This window comes from Eubalaena glacialis, chromosome 2 (assembly GCF_028564815.1).
Source record: "Eubalaena glacialis isolate mEubGla1 chromosome 2, mEubGla1.1.hap2.+ XY, whole genome shotgun sequence".
NCBI lineage: Eukaryota > Metazoa > Chordata > Mammalia > Artiodactyla > Balaenidae > Eubalaena > Eubalaena glacialis.
In genome coordinates, this window is record NC_083717.1 from 83,591,162 (window position 1) to 83,608,361 (window position 17,200).

At 40.8% G+C, this 17,200-nt stretch overlaps 1 protein-coding gene across 1 annotated transcript in view; it reads right to left on the reverse strand.

The window, feature by feature from the left end:
- Positions 1-557: 557 nt before the first annotated feature.
- SCG3 (secretogranin III) overlaps positions 558-17,200 on the reverse strand; it is a 34,831-nt gene continuing 18,188 nt past the window's right edge. The window contains exons 11-12 of the mRNA XM_061182122.1: positions 5,059-5,139; positions 558-676 (exon numbers count right to left, since the gene is read on the reverse strand). Coding sequence (XP_061038105.1) covers positions 558-676; positions 5,059-5,139 — 200 coding nt within the window. The remainder of the gene's footprint in view (positions 677-5,058; positions 5,140-17,200) is intronic.

A 17,200-nucleotide genomic window follows, 5' to 3' on the forward strand; every position in this document is an offset into this window, starting at 1 on the left:
TTTTCAGGTTCCTTTCTGTGCCATTGGGCCTGATAAAGAGCCAGCAGGAGCAGGCGAAAAGCAGATAGCTATACTTTAAGCTATAGAGGCTACGAGGAAATGTGAATTTATTTCAACTCCCCAAAGGGAAGAGGTATGGAAATGACATAACAGAGATATCCTATGAGGTGCTTTGGTATGCAGCATGCCTTGAAAACAGAACCCCCTAATTTTTCAGGGGGTGCTTGTATGTGTGACACAGTGGGATGAGGGTTCAGTTTTAAGTTCAGTCCATTACAGGCTTTTCCAAAGCAACATATATCTGCTTATAAAATGTAAATCTATAAGGAAATAAGGATTCTATATACAAAATCTCAACTTACGTACAACTTTACTTTTTGGATAGTTTTTATGGCAAGAAAGCTATGTTTTAACCACTTCTAACAGATTAACTACTGTAAATTCAGCACTTTCTAATAATCCTTGGGTCAAAATAACTTTAATCACAGAATTAGAAGTGTTTTAAGCTACACTATGTTTTCTGAAACAGTTAAAAAGACTCAGGTCATTTGCCATTTTTACAGGGTGCTGTAAATACGCTTAATGGCATCGGCTTCTTCTTTATCAAGGATGCCTTTCTCCACATAAGCATCAGCTTGTTGGTTGATGAAGTCCCTCATCTTTGAAAGGTCATAATCTGGAAAATATCATTAGAGTATCATGAGCAAAGATAAGGAAAGCACAGCCCATTACAGTGATTACCATTAACGAAGAAGCATTTTGTAGAACATCATTACCATGCCCTGTCTTTCACGTTGGAAGGCATTTTAGTTCTTGGCATTTGTGCTGTAGTTTGCAGCTTCAAATCATGTTTACACGCATTATGTTATCCCATCTGCTCTTCATCACAACTTTTCGAGGTGTTCAGGTGGGGAGAACAGCCCTCATTTGACCAGAGAGGGAACAGACTCATAAACCAGGCCTTGGCAAACTTTAATATTTATACCAATCACCTGGGGCTTTTGGAAAGTTGCAAATTTGTATTCAGTAGGCCTGAGGTGGTGCCCCGGATTCTGCATTTTAAACAAGGTCCCAGGAGATGTTGATGCTGCTGGTTCAGGAAACACACTTGGGGTAACAAGACCCTAAAGCTTAAGTGCCTTATTCAAGGTCACACAGCTAGTAAAAGTTATGATCAGAACCAGGTGTTCTGACTTGAACTTGTTACACTGGTTAAGCCCATGTTGCTGTGACAACCCACTTTTTTTTTCCATATTAAGAATTACCTTGATTTTCATGTTGTTTGAATTACATGCATGGAGTGAAAAACGAAACCATAACCTCTTTGTGGTTCCTCTGTCCTACTTAAACAAAAAATTTAGGTAAACCATTGAACCGTCCACAAAAAGCAAAGAGATCCTCATCCAAGTAAGGAGGCTGCTAGTGGCATCTTTCTGAAGGCTTGAAAAAAACCCCACATCTTCCCTTGATTCTTTAAGTGTTATATGCTTATTGTTTTAAAATATGGAAAATACAGAAACATGAAAATAAAATTTAAATCACCTGAATTCTATTAATCATTGATAACCAGAGTGGATATTTTGTTCTGTTTCCTTTTAGCTTTTGGATGTATCTTTCTCAACACAGTTATGATCACAGGGTACATTCAACCTTATACCTAATTACTTTCACTCAGTTTACACAGTGAGCATTGATATTCCTCAGAAACACCATTTTTAATGGCTACATACAATACATCCTATGGAGGAGAAAGGAGAGAGGGGGATACAAAAGCTCAGAGCATTCCACGGCCAGCTTTAGCTACCCTGAATAGAAGCTGAACCTGGGTCACTTGGGCATCTTTAAGCCCCTGCATGAAAGGAAAACCAGACTTGAAGGACCTCTGTAGAAGCACCAGGTGTTTATCATACCACGCTGAGCTGAGGCTCAGAGAGAGGTTGTTTCCTCTCCACCCAGGAGGGCATTTGCTCCTTTCAGTTTGGGCTCGGCCATGAGGATTGAAGAGAGAACTCCCAGCACTGGACACGTTACAACCATCATCTTATTTGCTCCTCACAAAACCCCATGAGGAAAGCATTAGCGTCCCCGTTTCAGAGATGAAGAAACAGGACAGAGGAGGTAAGTCACTCGCTCCGGTCATAACAGAGTCAGGTTCTGAATTCAGGTCTGTCTGTAGTCACTGCTTTGACCACTCTACTGCCTTGAAGTAGTGAATATGAAGCATCTAACACGTGCAGAACATTCAATAAGTGTTTGGAGGCTCAGTTTTGTTTTGGTTGTTGACTTTCCCTTTCTCTCAGGTGCGAGTTACAGAATCAAGCTGAGTGTACATTCTGTGTGCACCTCCCGAGCTGATTCCTGACCGACTCATAAGGCACAAAGGGGCACCTTTTAATCATCACTGGTTCTTCAGAATCAGTTCTGGGTCAGTATCTTTAGTGGGACAAAAGGCAGACTCCCCAAAACAGCTGTGAAGTGGTCCAGGTGATTTGAATGGACAAACAGGAAAATATTTTGCTTTCTTTTGAAATGGAAAAATGGTCTCTTGATGACATGGCTGTCACTGTGTGCCATGGGAAAACTGGCATGGTGCAGAGGAAAGGCCATTGGAGTCCATCCCAGCTCTGCCCTAGCTGGCTGTTAGAGTACACCAGGAGTAGCTAACTTGCTACTTAAAAGAGGTTTTAAGGCTGTAAGGCTCAAAAGAGATAAGGGCTGTAATTCACTTTTCTAAAAGTACAAACTTTCTTTTTAAGGCTCCATAAGATTTCATCATCTTCCTCACTGTCACATCACATGGACTTCCCTTTCCTGGATTTGGGAAGGAGATTCAGGTCACCCAGGCCCCTGTCAAGCAAAGGGCATCTGCAGAGGTTAAGGAAGGTCAGAACTAATAGTAAGACTTCCTGCTCCCACAGCTGCAGAAGCTGTATGGCTCTAGGACTGGGTCCCCACAGGCTTTGAGAGATGGCCCAAGTCAGGCAGAGCACATATGAAGGCAGTGGAAGAAGAGTTCTCTGTTTCTGCCTTCAGAAGGGTGAACTGCATGTCACCCTCACTTCCTGGAGGCAGAAGGGAGCCTCATACCCACCACTGTCATTCGGAAGCTTGCTCACAGAGCCTTCAATAAGCATGCACTAGAGTTCCATGATTTACTAGGTTGGTCGTTTCTGGAACTGGAAGACTGAATTGCAGGATGTTGCTGATTATGACCAGGAGTCAGATTCATGTGTTAGTCAGTGAAAGAAATAACGTAAATACTCTAAATGGTTGGTCCCTACAATTTGCATTGGTTTCAGAATGCATTTTGGTACACACTGTATTACACTGATTCTAAGATAAACTTTAAAAAATGTTTTAAGTCTTTGCCATAATTGATGGCATGTTCTAATTTTTCTTCTGTAGTGGTACATGAAACAATGGTGCATTTTTCAATCAATGACAGATTTGATGAAATATGGTTCATGTGAATTTTAATGGAACTTATAGCCCAGAAATTCATATCATTTTGAACCAAATAAAGTATGTGTGAAGACCTGATAATTGTTTACATCTCACTCAACTTGTATGATCACAGGCTAAAGGGGTACTGAAAATACATACCTCTTGCTCCCACTGTGTTCTATCTCATTGGTTTTCAAACTTGGTTGCCCAGTGGAATCCTGAAAGTTTAAAAAATACTGATGCCTGGGTCCTGCCCCTCAAGTTTGATTTAGTGGTCTTGTGGGCATTAGGATATTTGGAAGCTCCACAGGTGATTTGAATGCATTTTCAAGTTTGAAAAGCACTGCTAATCTCATTTTAAAAGCATCACTTCGCAACTGCTCTGGCCAGACACCTGGGAATCATACTAGAATCCTCTCTCCACAGAGCTCTTGAGCCTCTCCCTTCTTCTTTATTTCCTCTGCGTTGCCTTGGTTTAAGCCGCATTATATCTGCTCCAGATCCTTACTTCCTATCTCTCGCCTGGCTTCTGGGGTTTTATTTTTTCAATCTGTAACCATACTGCTGCCAGAGAGATTTCTCAGTCCTTAACCTAATTAAGCCCTAATTTTAAGCCCTTGGGCTAAAATTAACCTCCTTTGCAGGGTGCACAAGCCTCCTCCTGACTTGGCCGCTGCCCACCTCCCCAGCCCTGTCTGCAGACCTCAGTGCTCCTGGAAAACTGGCTCCAGTTCCCATAATGCATCACTCTCTTTTGTCCCTTCATGTCTTTGCACCAGTGTTCCCTCTGCCTCTATCTCTCCTCACTCGTAAATTCTTCCTTGCCTTTCCAGCAAAGGCTTTCCTGCAGCTCCTTCTCCCGATGTAAGGAGATGTGCCCCCTCCTCTCACCTCCTTTGCACCACCATGTTATCTGTGTTAGCCCTGAGCAGGGCCCGCCGGAGGTTTATTGATGGTGTGAGCAACCTGGCAGGGGGTGAGGGGCTTCATCTTATGGTCCTTCACATTTCTGGCACTCAGAACAGAGTCTGGTTGTGTTTTGTTTTAACTAAGTGAGCGGCTACCTTCGTGACTGCAGGGTGCACCTAATACGTGCTCAGGAAACATCACTGTTTAAGATACTCCAAGAGAAGGGGAGCGGGTGGGTCCACAAAACAAGACTGGCAAAATGTTGATAATTATTGAAGGTGGGTGATGGATGCATGGTAATTCATTATACTGTTCTCTCTGCTCCTGTTTGACATTTTTTATAATAAAATGGAAAAGAAAAGAAAATGCCTTTGCTTGAAAGGCTGATTTGAAAAATAAGAGAAATGGAGGTCTATTCCCTTCTGCATCTGAGAAGCACGTAGAGTCTTTTGGGCTTTGAGAGGGGACTTTAGCCTACTTTGATTGTGGGAATCTTTAATAAGAGCTCCTGGGAATTCCCTGGCGGTCTAGTGGTTAGGACTCCACGCTTTCACTGCCGTGGGCCCAGGTTCAATCCCTGGTTGGGGAACTAAGATCCCACAAGCCACTCGGCCAAAAAAAAATAAAATAAAATAAAAAAATAAAAAATAAGAGCTCCTGACAAATTGGTGAAGTTTGCAATTTATAACGACACTAATTCCTTACCTTCTTTATTTTCTTTTTTGTTGTGTTTCTTCAACCATTCAATATTTTTTCTAATGGCTTCCAAATAGGCTTCTGTTTTCCCTGGAAGAGGCAAGAGAACCCATATTAAACACTCATAAAAATATCACTGCATCCCTTTTTAAAGACCACACTTACGTTTGAGACCATGAACAAATATTGGACTTATCAAGCACTTGGTGGGGACTGTCCCTAAGTAGGTGGTATGCATATTTCTGTGGGTGGGTGGGATAAGAGTCCAGGAGGCAGGTCCAGGCTGGCAATGTCAAGAGGCCAATATCCCCCAACACAAATAAATACAGTTTGATGTCCTGGCAGAGAAGAGTTTTGATTCAGTTCACTGGATGAGTGGGTCCCTACCAGTCTCAGATTGGGTCATTTCCAGTTAGGGATGGTTCTTTCAAACTGAAGAGTATTATCAGGTCAAGAACTGAATCAGAGTGGCAGATACTTAAGACTCCATCACCAAATAAATGATAAGTAAGTCCAAGTTTGTGGCTTTGTGTAAGCTGCTATACAGGTCTTCTGCCCAATCTGTTAGGGACTATGTAAAAACTCAGATGAAGAAGAGACCTGGACTTCATTTCAAGGCTGGATAGTGAAACTTAGAACTCGTTCTAGTAAAATTCCCCTGGATGTAAACATTCTCTGATGGGCTTTAAGTGTGGCAGGAGAATACCAGGCATCACTGAAGCACCTGCCCTGTGATACCCTTTAGATGCCTTGTTGTCTGCAAGTGGGTATGATCATTAACTTAGAGATGAGGAAACTAAGGCTCAGAGAAGCTAAGTGATTTGGCTGAGGCCATACAGGAAATAACAGAGGTGAAATTTGGACTCTAGTCTGGCCAAGTTTCTGTTACCTGCACTATCTGAAAGATAAGACTTGTATTCAGACATGAGCACTGATGTAGCTTTGTTCTGTCTCAAAGAAATCAACCATCCCCTTAATCAGGTGGGTCCCTAATGCTCAGAGTGTCTGCACCAAGAGATCAGGTGATCTGGAGAGTACTGGATGGCCTAAGAAGAGAGGCCTTTAAAGTCCAGGGCCTTTGCAGAAGCAATGACTGTCAGAGCTCAGTGTGGTGACCACCTGTTCTGAACCCCCTTTGAACCCTGTTACCCCTAGTCTACTGCCCAGACCTCTTGGTTGAGCTACCTGTACTGTGTGCTTACTATGTGCCAGGGGCTGTGTTTTGTGCTCCAAAATACATTCTCTCTTTTATTCTTCACAACAACCTTTTGACGCAGTCCTATTTAATCCCCATTTTAGAGGTGAAGAAACTGAGGCTTAGAGAGAGGAAGTAAGGCTACTACTTACTAGCCTTGTGAAGTAAGATCACAAGGCTAGTAAGTAGTAGAGCCAGGCTTGAATCTGGGTACATCTGACTACAGTCCATGAACAGTAACATTGCCTTAAGATTTGCTGATGTTCCAATTTCCACCACAACATTTACTTAAGTGACTTCCTGAGCATCTTTCTTCCTGATCTTGTGAGCTCACTCTTACGTCACCACTGGGGTGCCATGGTACCTGGTCCCCAGTGAAGCACAAAGAAACTCCTTTGCAAAAAGGGGTAAGTGGACAAAAGGAGAGAGCCACAATTTTCAGCCCCTATTCAGTTCAATTGCCTGTGTAAATGATTTTAATTCTTTGCTTTTAAGAATGTTAGAGCATGTGAAAGACCAATGTCCTCCTGACTGATGTTATAACATTGCAGCACAATGAATGTAGAGATTTTCATAGTCTGTTGCCCATTTGCTAAGAAGGTCATCAGATTTGGTAACAACAACAAAACAAACAAAAAGCAAAACCAAAAAACACAGCATTATTTCAAATTAATTCGGTTAGAAAAAAGCATTTTGAAGAAGGAAAGAAATCTTAGACTATTTCTAAAGAATGCAACTTCATTATTTTTAAAGAATTTAAATCAAATTAGTGGTTCTCATAGGGCTTGCTTTAATGAATAGATAATAATGATTTGTCATTAGCACATGAGGTAATTAGGGCTTCTGAAACTTTTGAGGATGTGTGAAAATAGTCTTGCTCTAAAGACGCAGATGGCAGACGCAGACGTACAGAATGGACTTGAGGACACAGGGAGGGGGAAGGGTAAGCTGGGACAAAGTGAGAGAGTGGCATGGACATATATACACTGCCAAATGTAAAATAGATAGCAAGTGGAAAGCAGCCACATAGCACAGGGAGATCAGCTCGGTGCTTTGTGACCATCTAGAAGGGTGGGATAGGGAGGGTGGGAGGGAGACGCAAGAGGGAGGAGATATGGGTATATATGTATATGTATAGCTGATTCACTTTGTTATAAAGCAGAAACTAACACACCATTGTAAAGCAATTATACTCCAATAAAGATGTTAAAAAAAAAGAAGAAAGTCTTGCTCTTTGAATAACTTTAAGCATTCTTCCCACAATCTTACCTATGATATTATATCCTAATATGGAGAGCTTATTTTTTTAAATAAATTTATTTATTTTTATTTTTGGCTGCATTGGGTCTTCACTGCTGCGCGCAGGCTTTCTCTAGTTGCAGCGAGCAGGGGCTACACTTCGTTGCGGTGCGTGGGCTTCTCATTGCTGTGGCTTCTCTTGCTGCGGAGCACGGGCTCTAGGTGCACAGATTTCAGTAGTTGTGGCACGTGATCTCAGTAGTTGTGGCTCACGGGCTGTAGACTGCAGGCTCAGTAGCTGTGGAGCACGGGCTTAGCTGCTTCACGGCATGTGGGATCTTCCTGGACCAGGGCTCGAACCCCTGTCCCCTGCATTGGCAGGAGGATTCTTAACCACTGCGCCACCAGGGAAGTCCCCTTATTTTTAATTTTTTTTAAGTTTTAAAATTTATTTTATTGAAGTATAGTTGATTTACAATGTTGTGTTAATTTGTGCTGTACAGCAAAATGATTCAGTTATATATATGCACACATATATATACATTCTTTTTCATATTCTTTTCTATTATGGTTTATCACAGGATATTGAATATAGTTCCCTGAGCTGTACAGTAGGACCTTGTTGTTTATCCATCCTATATATAATAGTTTGCCTCTGCTAATCCCAAACTCCCAGTCCATCCCCTCCCCTGCCACCGGCAACCACAAGTCTGTTTTCTATGTCTATAAGTCTGTTTCTGTTTCATAGATAAGTTCATTTGTGTCATATTTTAGATTTCACATATAAGTGATATATGATATTTGTCTTTCTCTTTCTGACTTACTTCACTTAGTATGATAATCTCTAGGTCCATCCATGTTGCTGCAAATGGCATTATTTCATTTTTTTAAATGGCTGAGTAGTATTCCATTTACATACCACATCTTTTTTTTTAAATATCTTTATTGGAGTATAATTGCTTTACAGTGTTGTTAGTTTCTGCTGTACAACAAAGTGAATCAGCTATATGTATACATATATCCCCAAATCCTCTCGCTCTTGAGCCTCCCTCCTACCCTCCCTATCCCACCCCTCTAAGTCGTCACTAAGCATCAAGCTGATCTCCCTGTGCTATGCAGCTGCTTCCCACTAGCCATCCATTTTACATTTGGTAGTGTATATATGTCCATGCTACTCTCTCACTTTGTCCCAGCTTCCGCTTCCCCCTCCCCGTGTCTTCAAGTCCATTCTCTACATCTGCGTCTTTATTCCTGCCCTGCCACTAGGTTCATCAATACCGTTTTTTAGATTCCATATTATATGCGTTAGCATACGGTACTTGTTTTTCTTTTTCTGACTTACTTCACTCTGTATGACAGACTCTAGTTCCATCCACCTCATTACAAATAAGTCAATTTTGTTCCTTTTTATGACTGAGTGATGTACCATATCTTCTTTATCCATTTATCTGTTGATGGACATTTAGGTTGTTTCCATGTCTTGGCTATTGAAAATAGTGCTGCAATGAACATTGGGGTGCATGTATCTTTTCGAATTATGGTTTTTTCCAGATATATGCCCAGGAGTGGGATTGCTGGATCATATGGTAGTTTTAGTTTTAGTTTAGTTTAGTTTAGTTTTTTAAGGAACATCCATACTGTTCTCCATAGTGGCTGCACCAATTTACACTCCCACCAACAACGTAGAAGGGTTCCCTTTTCTCCACACCCTGTGGAGAGCTTATTTGGGAAAAGGAATATCCCAGCTTAGACTCTGTTTAGGCACTATATTAAAAATTCTGAATTAGGAGCGTAAAATATAAATATGAGGTTTTGGCCATAGTGTAGCAGACACTGTTGATTCCCCACCCTCATGCTTCCCGTATTTTAGATATGCTAATAGAGGAGCCCTCAGCCAGTGATGGACAGTATTGGCAGATACACACCCCAGCTTCCTCACTCCTCGGGCTCGGTCCACATGGTCCCCAGAGGTCCTCACGGGACTGAGCCCCACACCCACAGCTGAAGTCTGCTCATTAACACACCACAGTGGCTTCTTTCCCTTCCCTGTCTCATGGACCTATCCCCCAGTAGAGCTTCCTGGGGTCACCTGCCAATGAAAAACTCCACCTCAAATCCTCCTCTAGGTCTGCTTTGGAGGGAACCCAACCTAAGATAATTGGAAGTAGGGGACTCAGCGTCATCTCGTCAGGTTGCTTTCTGCTCAGTGACCAATTACCTATAAAAATGGTGTTGAATTTTTAGAAGTATGAAATGCATGAAAAATAATTTTATTCACCATATTAACATTATCATCCCACAATAAAGACTGAGTTTACTGCAGCTTAAAGAAAGCTAGACTGTAATCCATTAAAAGACTACTATCTTGTGGATCATAACATACATGATTAGGGCTGTTTCTCTAACTTAAAATAGAATCCCCCCGCCCCCATCACCCTCATTCCCATTTCTGCTTTATTTTTATCCATAGTATGTATCACTTTCTACCGTATCACATAGTTTATTTATTAAGCTTATTATTTGTCTTCCTCCCTTAGGAATATTTCTTGTTTGCTGATGTACTCCCATGCCTAGAATAAAGCCTAATACACAATAGGCACTAAGTAAATATTTGTTGAGTGAGTAAATGGATGAAGGCTTCTTATATAGAAGCTAATCATAATCAGAAGATTGTTTGGTGAGCATGGAATCCAAACTAGGGAAACTACAATTTTTAAAAAGAATAAATGGTATAAGTCTTCCTTCCTTCCTTCCCTCCCTCCCTTCCTTCCCTCCTTCCTCAAAAAATGAATTGTTTATTTACAAGACTTGAAATTCAATGGATTCTGAATTTAAATGATAATTACATCAGAAACAATTTAAAACACCTACGAGGGCTTCCCTGGTGGCACATTGGCAGGCGGATTCTGCATTGGCAGAATCCGCCTGCCAATGCAGGGGACACGGGTTCGAGCCCTGGTCCAGGAAGATCCCACATGCCGCAGAGCAGCTAAGCCCGCGAGCCACAGCTACTGAGCCCACGTGCCACAACTACTGAAGCCCAAGCACCCAGAGCCCATGCTCCACAACAAGCCACCACAATGAGAAGCCTGTGCACAGCAACAAAGAGTAGCCGCTGCTCACCGCTCCTAGAGAAAGCCCGTGCGCAGCAACGAAGACCCAGTGCAGCCAAAAATAAATAAATAAATAAATAAAACACCTACCAATGTGCTAAACATACTATATCCATGTGTCACTTAATCTTCACAGAGCTCTATGAAATAAGCATTATTGTTCCCATTTTACTCATGAGGGAACTCAGGCTCAGAGAGGCTGAGTGATGTGCCCAAGCAGACAGCTGAGTAAGGGTCAGAGCCTGATCTTGAACCAGAATGAATCTGGAACCTCTAAGGAGTGGAACTGGGTAAAATTCACCTTTTCGACTAGAGATTTAGTGACTGTTGTTGTCATTACCAAACTGGCCAACAGGCAGTGGTTCTCAAGCTTGGCTGCACATTGGAATCACTTGGGGGAGTTTTAAAAGTCCTGATGCCCGGGTAACTCCTCATACCAAATAGATCAGAATATCTGGAGGAGGGACTAAGTATCAGGATTTTTTTAAAGCAATCCTGAGATGATTCGAATGTGGGGCAAAATCTGGGAACCACTGCCACCAGTAGTGGGACCTCCACACATTTGCTGGGGCACTGGAAACAACGGGAATAAAAGCAGGTGTTCCTCTGCTCTTAGAGACAAGCAGCTGGTTCCTGTTTACATTTTCCCGGGAGCTGTAAAGCAAATCTTTTATTTACACAGTGTGCATTAAAAGCCCATGAGAGTCCACTTTGGAAAACTGGCCTATTTTTTTCAAATTAATTTCAGCTTCCTTTGGAAAAAAATAGCTCATGGCTGAGGTAATATGGCACAAGCCTTAAAACATATGCTGAAGCAGATGGGAAGAGGGCCAGAGTCAAGATGCAGCCCTATTTTTCTGGCTGTTCTGGTTCTCAGCCCTGCAAGAGAAATATCCTTTATTATACATGAATTTGTCCTGATCTGATATGCTCCCCTGACCTGCAAACATTCCCCTCAAAAAAACCAAACCAAACCAAGACAAAACAAACAACTCTGTAGAAATCAATAGCTTTAACCTACTGAATATTGGATATACTAAAGATATTAGATGTTTGAAAAGAGTGCTTATGAAAATTGTTTGATATAATGCTTAAAATTCCATATAGTAAAGATTATATGATTATAGGTTTGAACAAAGCAACTGATACTGGTATCATGGATGTCAAGGTGGGCCCCAGAGCCATTCAATTAAAGAATTTTTGTGGGAATTCCCTGGTGGTCCAGTGGTTAGGACTTGGCGCTTTCATTGCCGAGGGCCCGGGTTCAATCCCTGGTCAGGGAAATAAGATCTCACAAGCTGGGCTTCCCTGGTGGCACAATAGCGTTAAGAATACGCCTGCTAATGCAGGGGACATGGGTTCGAGCCCTGGTCCGGGAAGATCCCACATGCCGCAAAGCAACTAAACCCGTGTGCCACAACTACTGAGCCTGCGCTCTAGAGCCCGCGAGCCACAACTACTGAGCCCACGTGCCACAACTGCTGAAGCCTGCGAGCCTAGAGCCTATGTTCCGCAACAAGAGAAGCCACAGCAATGAGAAGCTCGCGCACTGCAACGATGAGTAGCCCCCACTCGCACAACTAGAGAAAGCCTACGGGCAGCAACAAAAACCCAACGCAGCCCCCCCGCAAAAAGTAATAATAATGATCCCACAAGCCGAACAGCGCTGCCAAAAAAAAAAGAAAAAGAACTTGTGCAAAATGATGCCATTTGACATGCCTGCAAGATGCAGCATGGGATGCTGGGATGAGCGCTGGTGGGAGTCAAGGGACAGAAGTTCAAGCCCCAGCTCTGCCACTCTTTGCCTATGAGTTCTTGGGCGAGACTGTTCATCTTCTAAGGCTTGGTTTACTTATTTGTAAATTAAGGAGTTAATTCTGAAAAGAAGATCCGCGGTTTCTGTATATGGGGAGAAATTCTCCTTTGCTGTCCTGGAAAATCCTGTGTTGGTGGTAGGTCTCTGGCCTGCCTTAGCTCCTGGCACACTTGCTGACTCATAGGGAAGAAGACGGCCTCACTATTTTTGGACATTTCCAACAGAATGCCTTGGGGCTTGAGTAAAGACACGAATTTTCCCCTCCTGTGTTGCTTTAAAAATAAAAGCATCCCCGTGAGTTAGTCAACTTATTATCAATTTATTAATTAAATAAGCTGTTTTCTCTTTTCTGGCTTCTGTAAAGAAGATACGGGGGGACTTCCCTGGTGGTGCAGTGGTTAAGAATCCACCTGTCAGTGCAGGGGACATGGGTTCAAGCCCTGGTCTGGGAAGATCCCATGTGCCGAAGAGCAACTAAGTCTGTTGCGCCCCAACTACTGAGCCTGTGCTCTAGAGTCCGCGAGCCACAACTAGTGAGTCCGCGTGCCTGGAGCCCGAAGCCACTGCTATGAGAAGCCACACATGGCAATGAAGAGTAGCCCCTGCTCGCTGCAACTAGAGAAAGCCCGCATGCAGCAACGAAGACCCAACACAGCCAAAAATAAATAAATAAATAAATTTTTAAAAAGATAGGGGGATGATAGGATATTTAGGGGAAAGTTATCTTAGAGATGACCTTTTCATCTTAATTCCATTATCTAGCCATAAACTTGACAAATGATAGCATTGGAATGAGTTTATGGGTATTGTAATGCTTATTTCACCCCTTGGATGATTTTTAAAAAAGATTTTCAGTGACTCATAGAGCAGAAGTGAATGAGTAAACATCAAACTGGCAAAAAGAGCCCCACTTAGATCATGGAATAAAACTTTAAAGTTCTTCGGTCTTCAGAGAGCAATTTATTTGAAAAATTAAGCACCATTATAGATATGGTTGAAATTGGAGTAAATTTGACTTCATTGGCATATCCTTATATTTAGGAATAATTATCAAATCATTCAAATAACTGCACCAACTAGAAATCGATATCTTAAAATATTATTCTTAGTGTGAGTCCCTGTAGAAAGCAAGGGTTTAAATAGTCTAAAATATTTTCAAAGGTGAACGTGTCATTTTTCATCACTGGTAATTAAATTGGATTTTTTACATTTAGCCTGAAGTGAGATGCATGTAAACTTGCTTTGTAAGTTGAAGAGTGACATAAATGTAGTCTGTTGTTGTTGTTATTCCTCTTCCTCACAGGCCTCAGCATATGCTTGGCATGGTTAATCAATATTTGCTTTTGTTGGATGGGGCCATCACTTCACATCGCAAGACCAAAACAGACTCCCTACAGATATTCCTGCCAATGTGTCCTGCTTATAATTATTTCCTTAAGTGGTTTTAGCTATTACCTCATCTCTTGCTCTGCTCTGTAATGTCCTCCAGCTTTCTCTCTGAAGGGAGCCTCTTCTGCATGCTGCTGACTCATCAGTAAGGGAGAGACATATGTGGCTTGTGTTGTATTTGCCTACATATGACTTAAGTTCTATTCTTAGGTCATTTCAGAGCTTGCCTGAGTCCTCAAAGGCAGGCATTGGTCCTTAAATTCCTTCTGTAGCTTTCTGAGCACAGTGCCAGACATGCCATTGGAATAAATGTTTATTTATGTTTTACCAACTACATTGGTAAAATGTTTACCTCCACCTCACATCCATTAGGATGGCCACCATAAAAACAAAACAAAACAAAAAACCACCAGAAAATAAAAGTGTTGGTGAGGATATGGAGAAACTGGAACTTTTGCACACTGTTGGTGGGAATGTAAAAGTGTGAAACCACTGTGGAAAACAGTGGTTTCTCAAAAAATTAAAAATAGAATTATCATATGATCTAGAAATTCCACTTCTAGGAATATTCCCCCTGCCCAAATTGAATATTTTTTAGTCTTGAGATATTTGTTCAGAGGAGCATTATTTACAACAGCCAAAATGTGGAAGCAACACAAGTGTCCATAGGCAAATAGATGGATAAACAAAATGTGGTATATACATTCAATGGGCTATTACTCAGCCTGAAAAAGGAAGGAAATTCTGACACTCGTTACAGCATAGATGAAGCTTGAGGACATTATGTTAAGTGAAATAAGCTGGTCGCAAAAGAACAAATGCTGCATGATTCCACTTATCTGAAGTACATAGAGTAGTCAAACTCATAGAGACAGAAAGTAGAATGGTGGTTGCCAGGGGCTGAAGAGGGATGGGGAATGGGGAGTTACTATTTAATGAGTTTAGAGTTTCAATTTTGCAAGATGAAAAGAGTTCTGGAAATGGATGGTGGTGATGGTAGCACAATGATATGAATGTACTTAATGCCACTGAACTGTACACTTAAAAATGCTACAATGGTAAATTTTATGTTATGTATATTTTACTATAATTTTAAAAAGATATTAAAAAAAGTTTACCACTCATCTAAAGTGGGCCTAGGGTTGATTGAAAGTATCAAGGCAGCATGACTGGTCAGCAAAGGCAACACATATATCACCAATTCCTCGTTTCCATGCCCATGACAAACATTATTAATTAATCATCGCAACATTCTTTCCTCCTGAGTCCAGATGCAACCTCATAACCTTTCCCAACATAGGCTACTAGCAAACAATTAGAGTTCATATGTCAGTAATGTCAATATAGGAGAAAATTGTGGTGGTCTATGAAATCCATCCTAGAGAGAAGAAGGGTGTAATAATCTAAAACTTCATGATATAGGAAAAATTGACATGAACTTGATATATTAAGAAAAAATTTCTTTTTCGGCCCTGTGTCAAAAAGTCCCAATAACTGGAATACAAGCAGTACCTTTGGCCAATATCACCACTCATTTGAACTCATGTAACTCAGGTTGGATTTTCTATATTTTCTACATAAAGGAACCAGAACTCTTTGAAGGAAAATTGATTTCAAGTTTTGGGACAGGAAAATTCAGAGTAGGTCTAGAATAGCCTGTTTAGGAGTTTGGGATTAACAGATACACACTGCTATATATAAATAAACAACATGGACCTACTGTATAGCACAGGGAACTATATTCAATATCTTGTAATAACCTATAATGGAAAAGAATCTGAAAAATATATATATATATATTTTGCTGTATACCTAAAACTAATACAACATTTTTCTGTAGTTCAATTAAAAAAAAAATAGCCTGTTGTTGCCAGAGAGCATAGATGCTTTAAAAACCACTGGGTACAGGGCAAAAAGGACAAAGGAGAAACTTGAAAGCAGGGTTACTGACCAAGCTACACCAATTTAAACAGAAAAATCATCATCGTCGTCATTATCATCATTAACTGGAACAACTTACATAAATGGGGAAATTTAATATAAAGTGTTAACAGAGTAGTAATATAAGAGAGAAATAGTTCGTACTTTTATTGCTGTTATTAAGTTACAAGGTATTAAATACATAGCTAGCTTCTTTCTTTTCTACTTAATACATAGACACTGTTAAGCATGGGTCTATCATCAAGTATGAATGTGAACCTGTTTCTATCTGTATGAGCAAGAGAGATTGGGAACTTGTATGTGGGCCAAGCAGTCTCTTCAAAATTAAGAGCTATACCATGAACATGATCAGCTTTTGTGGTCTCATATCATATTACAGCAAGGAATAAGCAAAGTCCCTCAGTTCATTGCCACTAATGATTATATGTAATGAACAATGAAAAGGGAGCCCAATGGTGTGTTTCCAGATGATAAATTAGCTGAATGTCGCACTTGCTACCCCCTCCCGCAAGAGAGCAATGACCCATTCCCTCAGCTATCAGGGAAGGAAACCTCTAGATCACCCTACTAATGAGATACAGAAAAGATATAAATAGGGTTCCAGTTATACCAAAGAGTTCAATATATCATGACAAAAAAATAAAGTAGGTTTAAGCCATCTGTTCACAGCTTCTGGTAAAGACACTGAGTTTCAGAAAAAGACTATCTATCTGAGATACAGACATAAATGTTCTGTGATGTAACCAGCACACTTTGTAATTAAAGGGGCTTGAAACACTGGACTGTGCAACCAGATCCTGCATGCTGACCTGAAATCAGAGGGTTAATGACTTTGAACTTGCAACTTCATAGGGTCTTTTTCTTTGGGTATAGTAAAGTTTCTCAAACCTTGGAAGATGTGAATTTATATCATATAGACTTACTAGAGCTGAGTAAAAATTTGACCCCAGGAATGTGTAAGAATAAGGATAAAAACAAGTTTTATAATTACTGGGCTAGTTTAGTGTGTGCTTTTTTGCTTTTTAAGGTATTTAGGTTATTTAAGGAAATGTAATATATTTGATTTATGATTTTTAATCAAGTCTTTGAAAGTGTCAGATTGCAATCAGTATAAATGATTAAGAAAACTTGCTTTGTTAGATCCATAAATTTTGATGACTTTGTTAAATAAGTAGTATGTGACTATTAAGAGGAGTGTCAATTATGTTTAAATGAATATTGCTTAATAAATTCATAAGATCATAAATTGGACATTGAACAATGCACAAATGGTCATGAGTGTTCCTCCCAAAGTGCAAAAGCCCATTGGACGTTAAAGTCCATCAAAAGATGAAACCAGTTTGCCATTCCAGGAGACTCAAGACCATTAAAAAAATTGCTATTCAAATAAAGGTACCACGTGTGGAATCTTCTGTTTACAGATGATGTTAATTTCTCTGATTTGGCGGGGCTTGACTT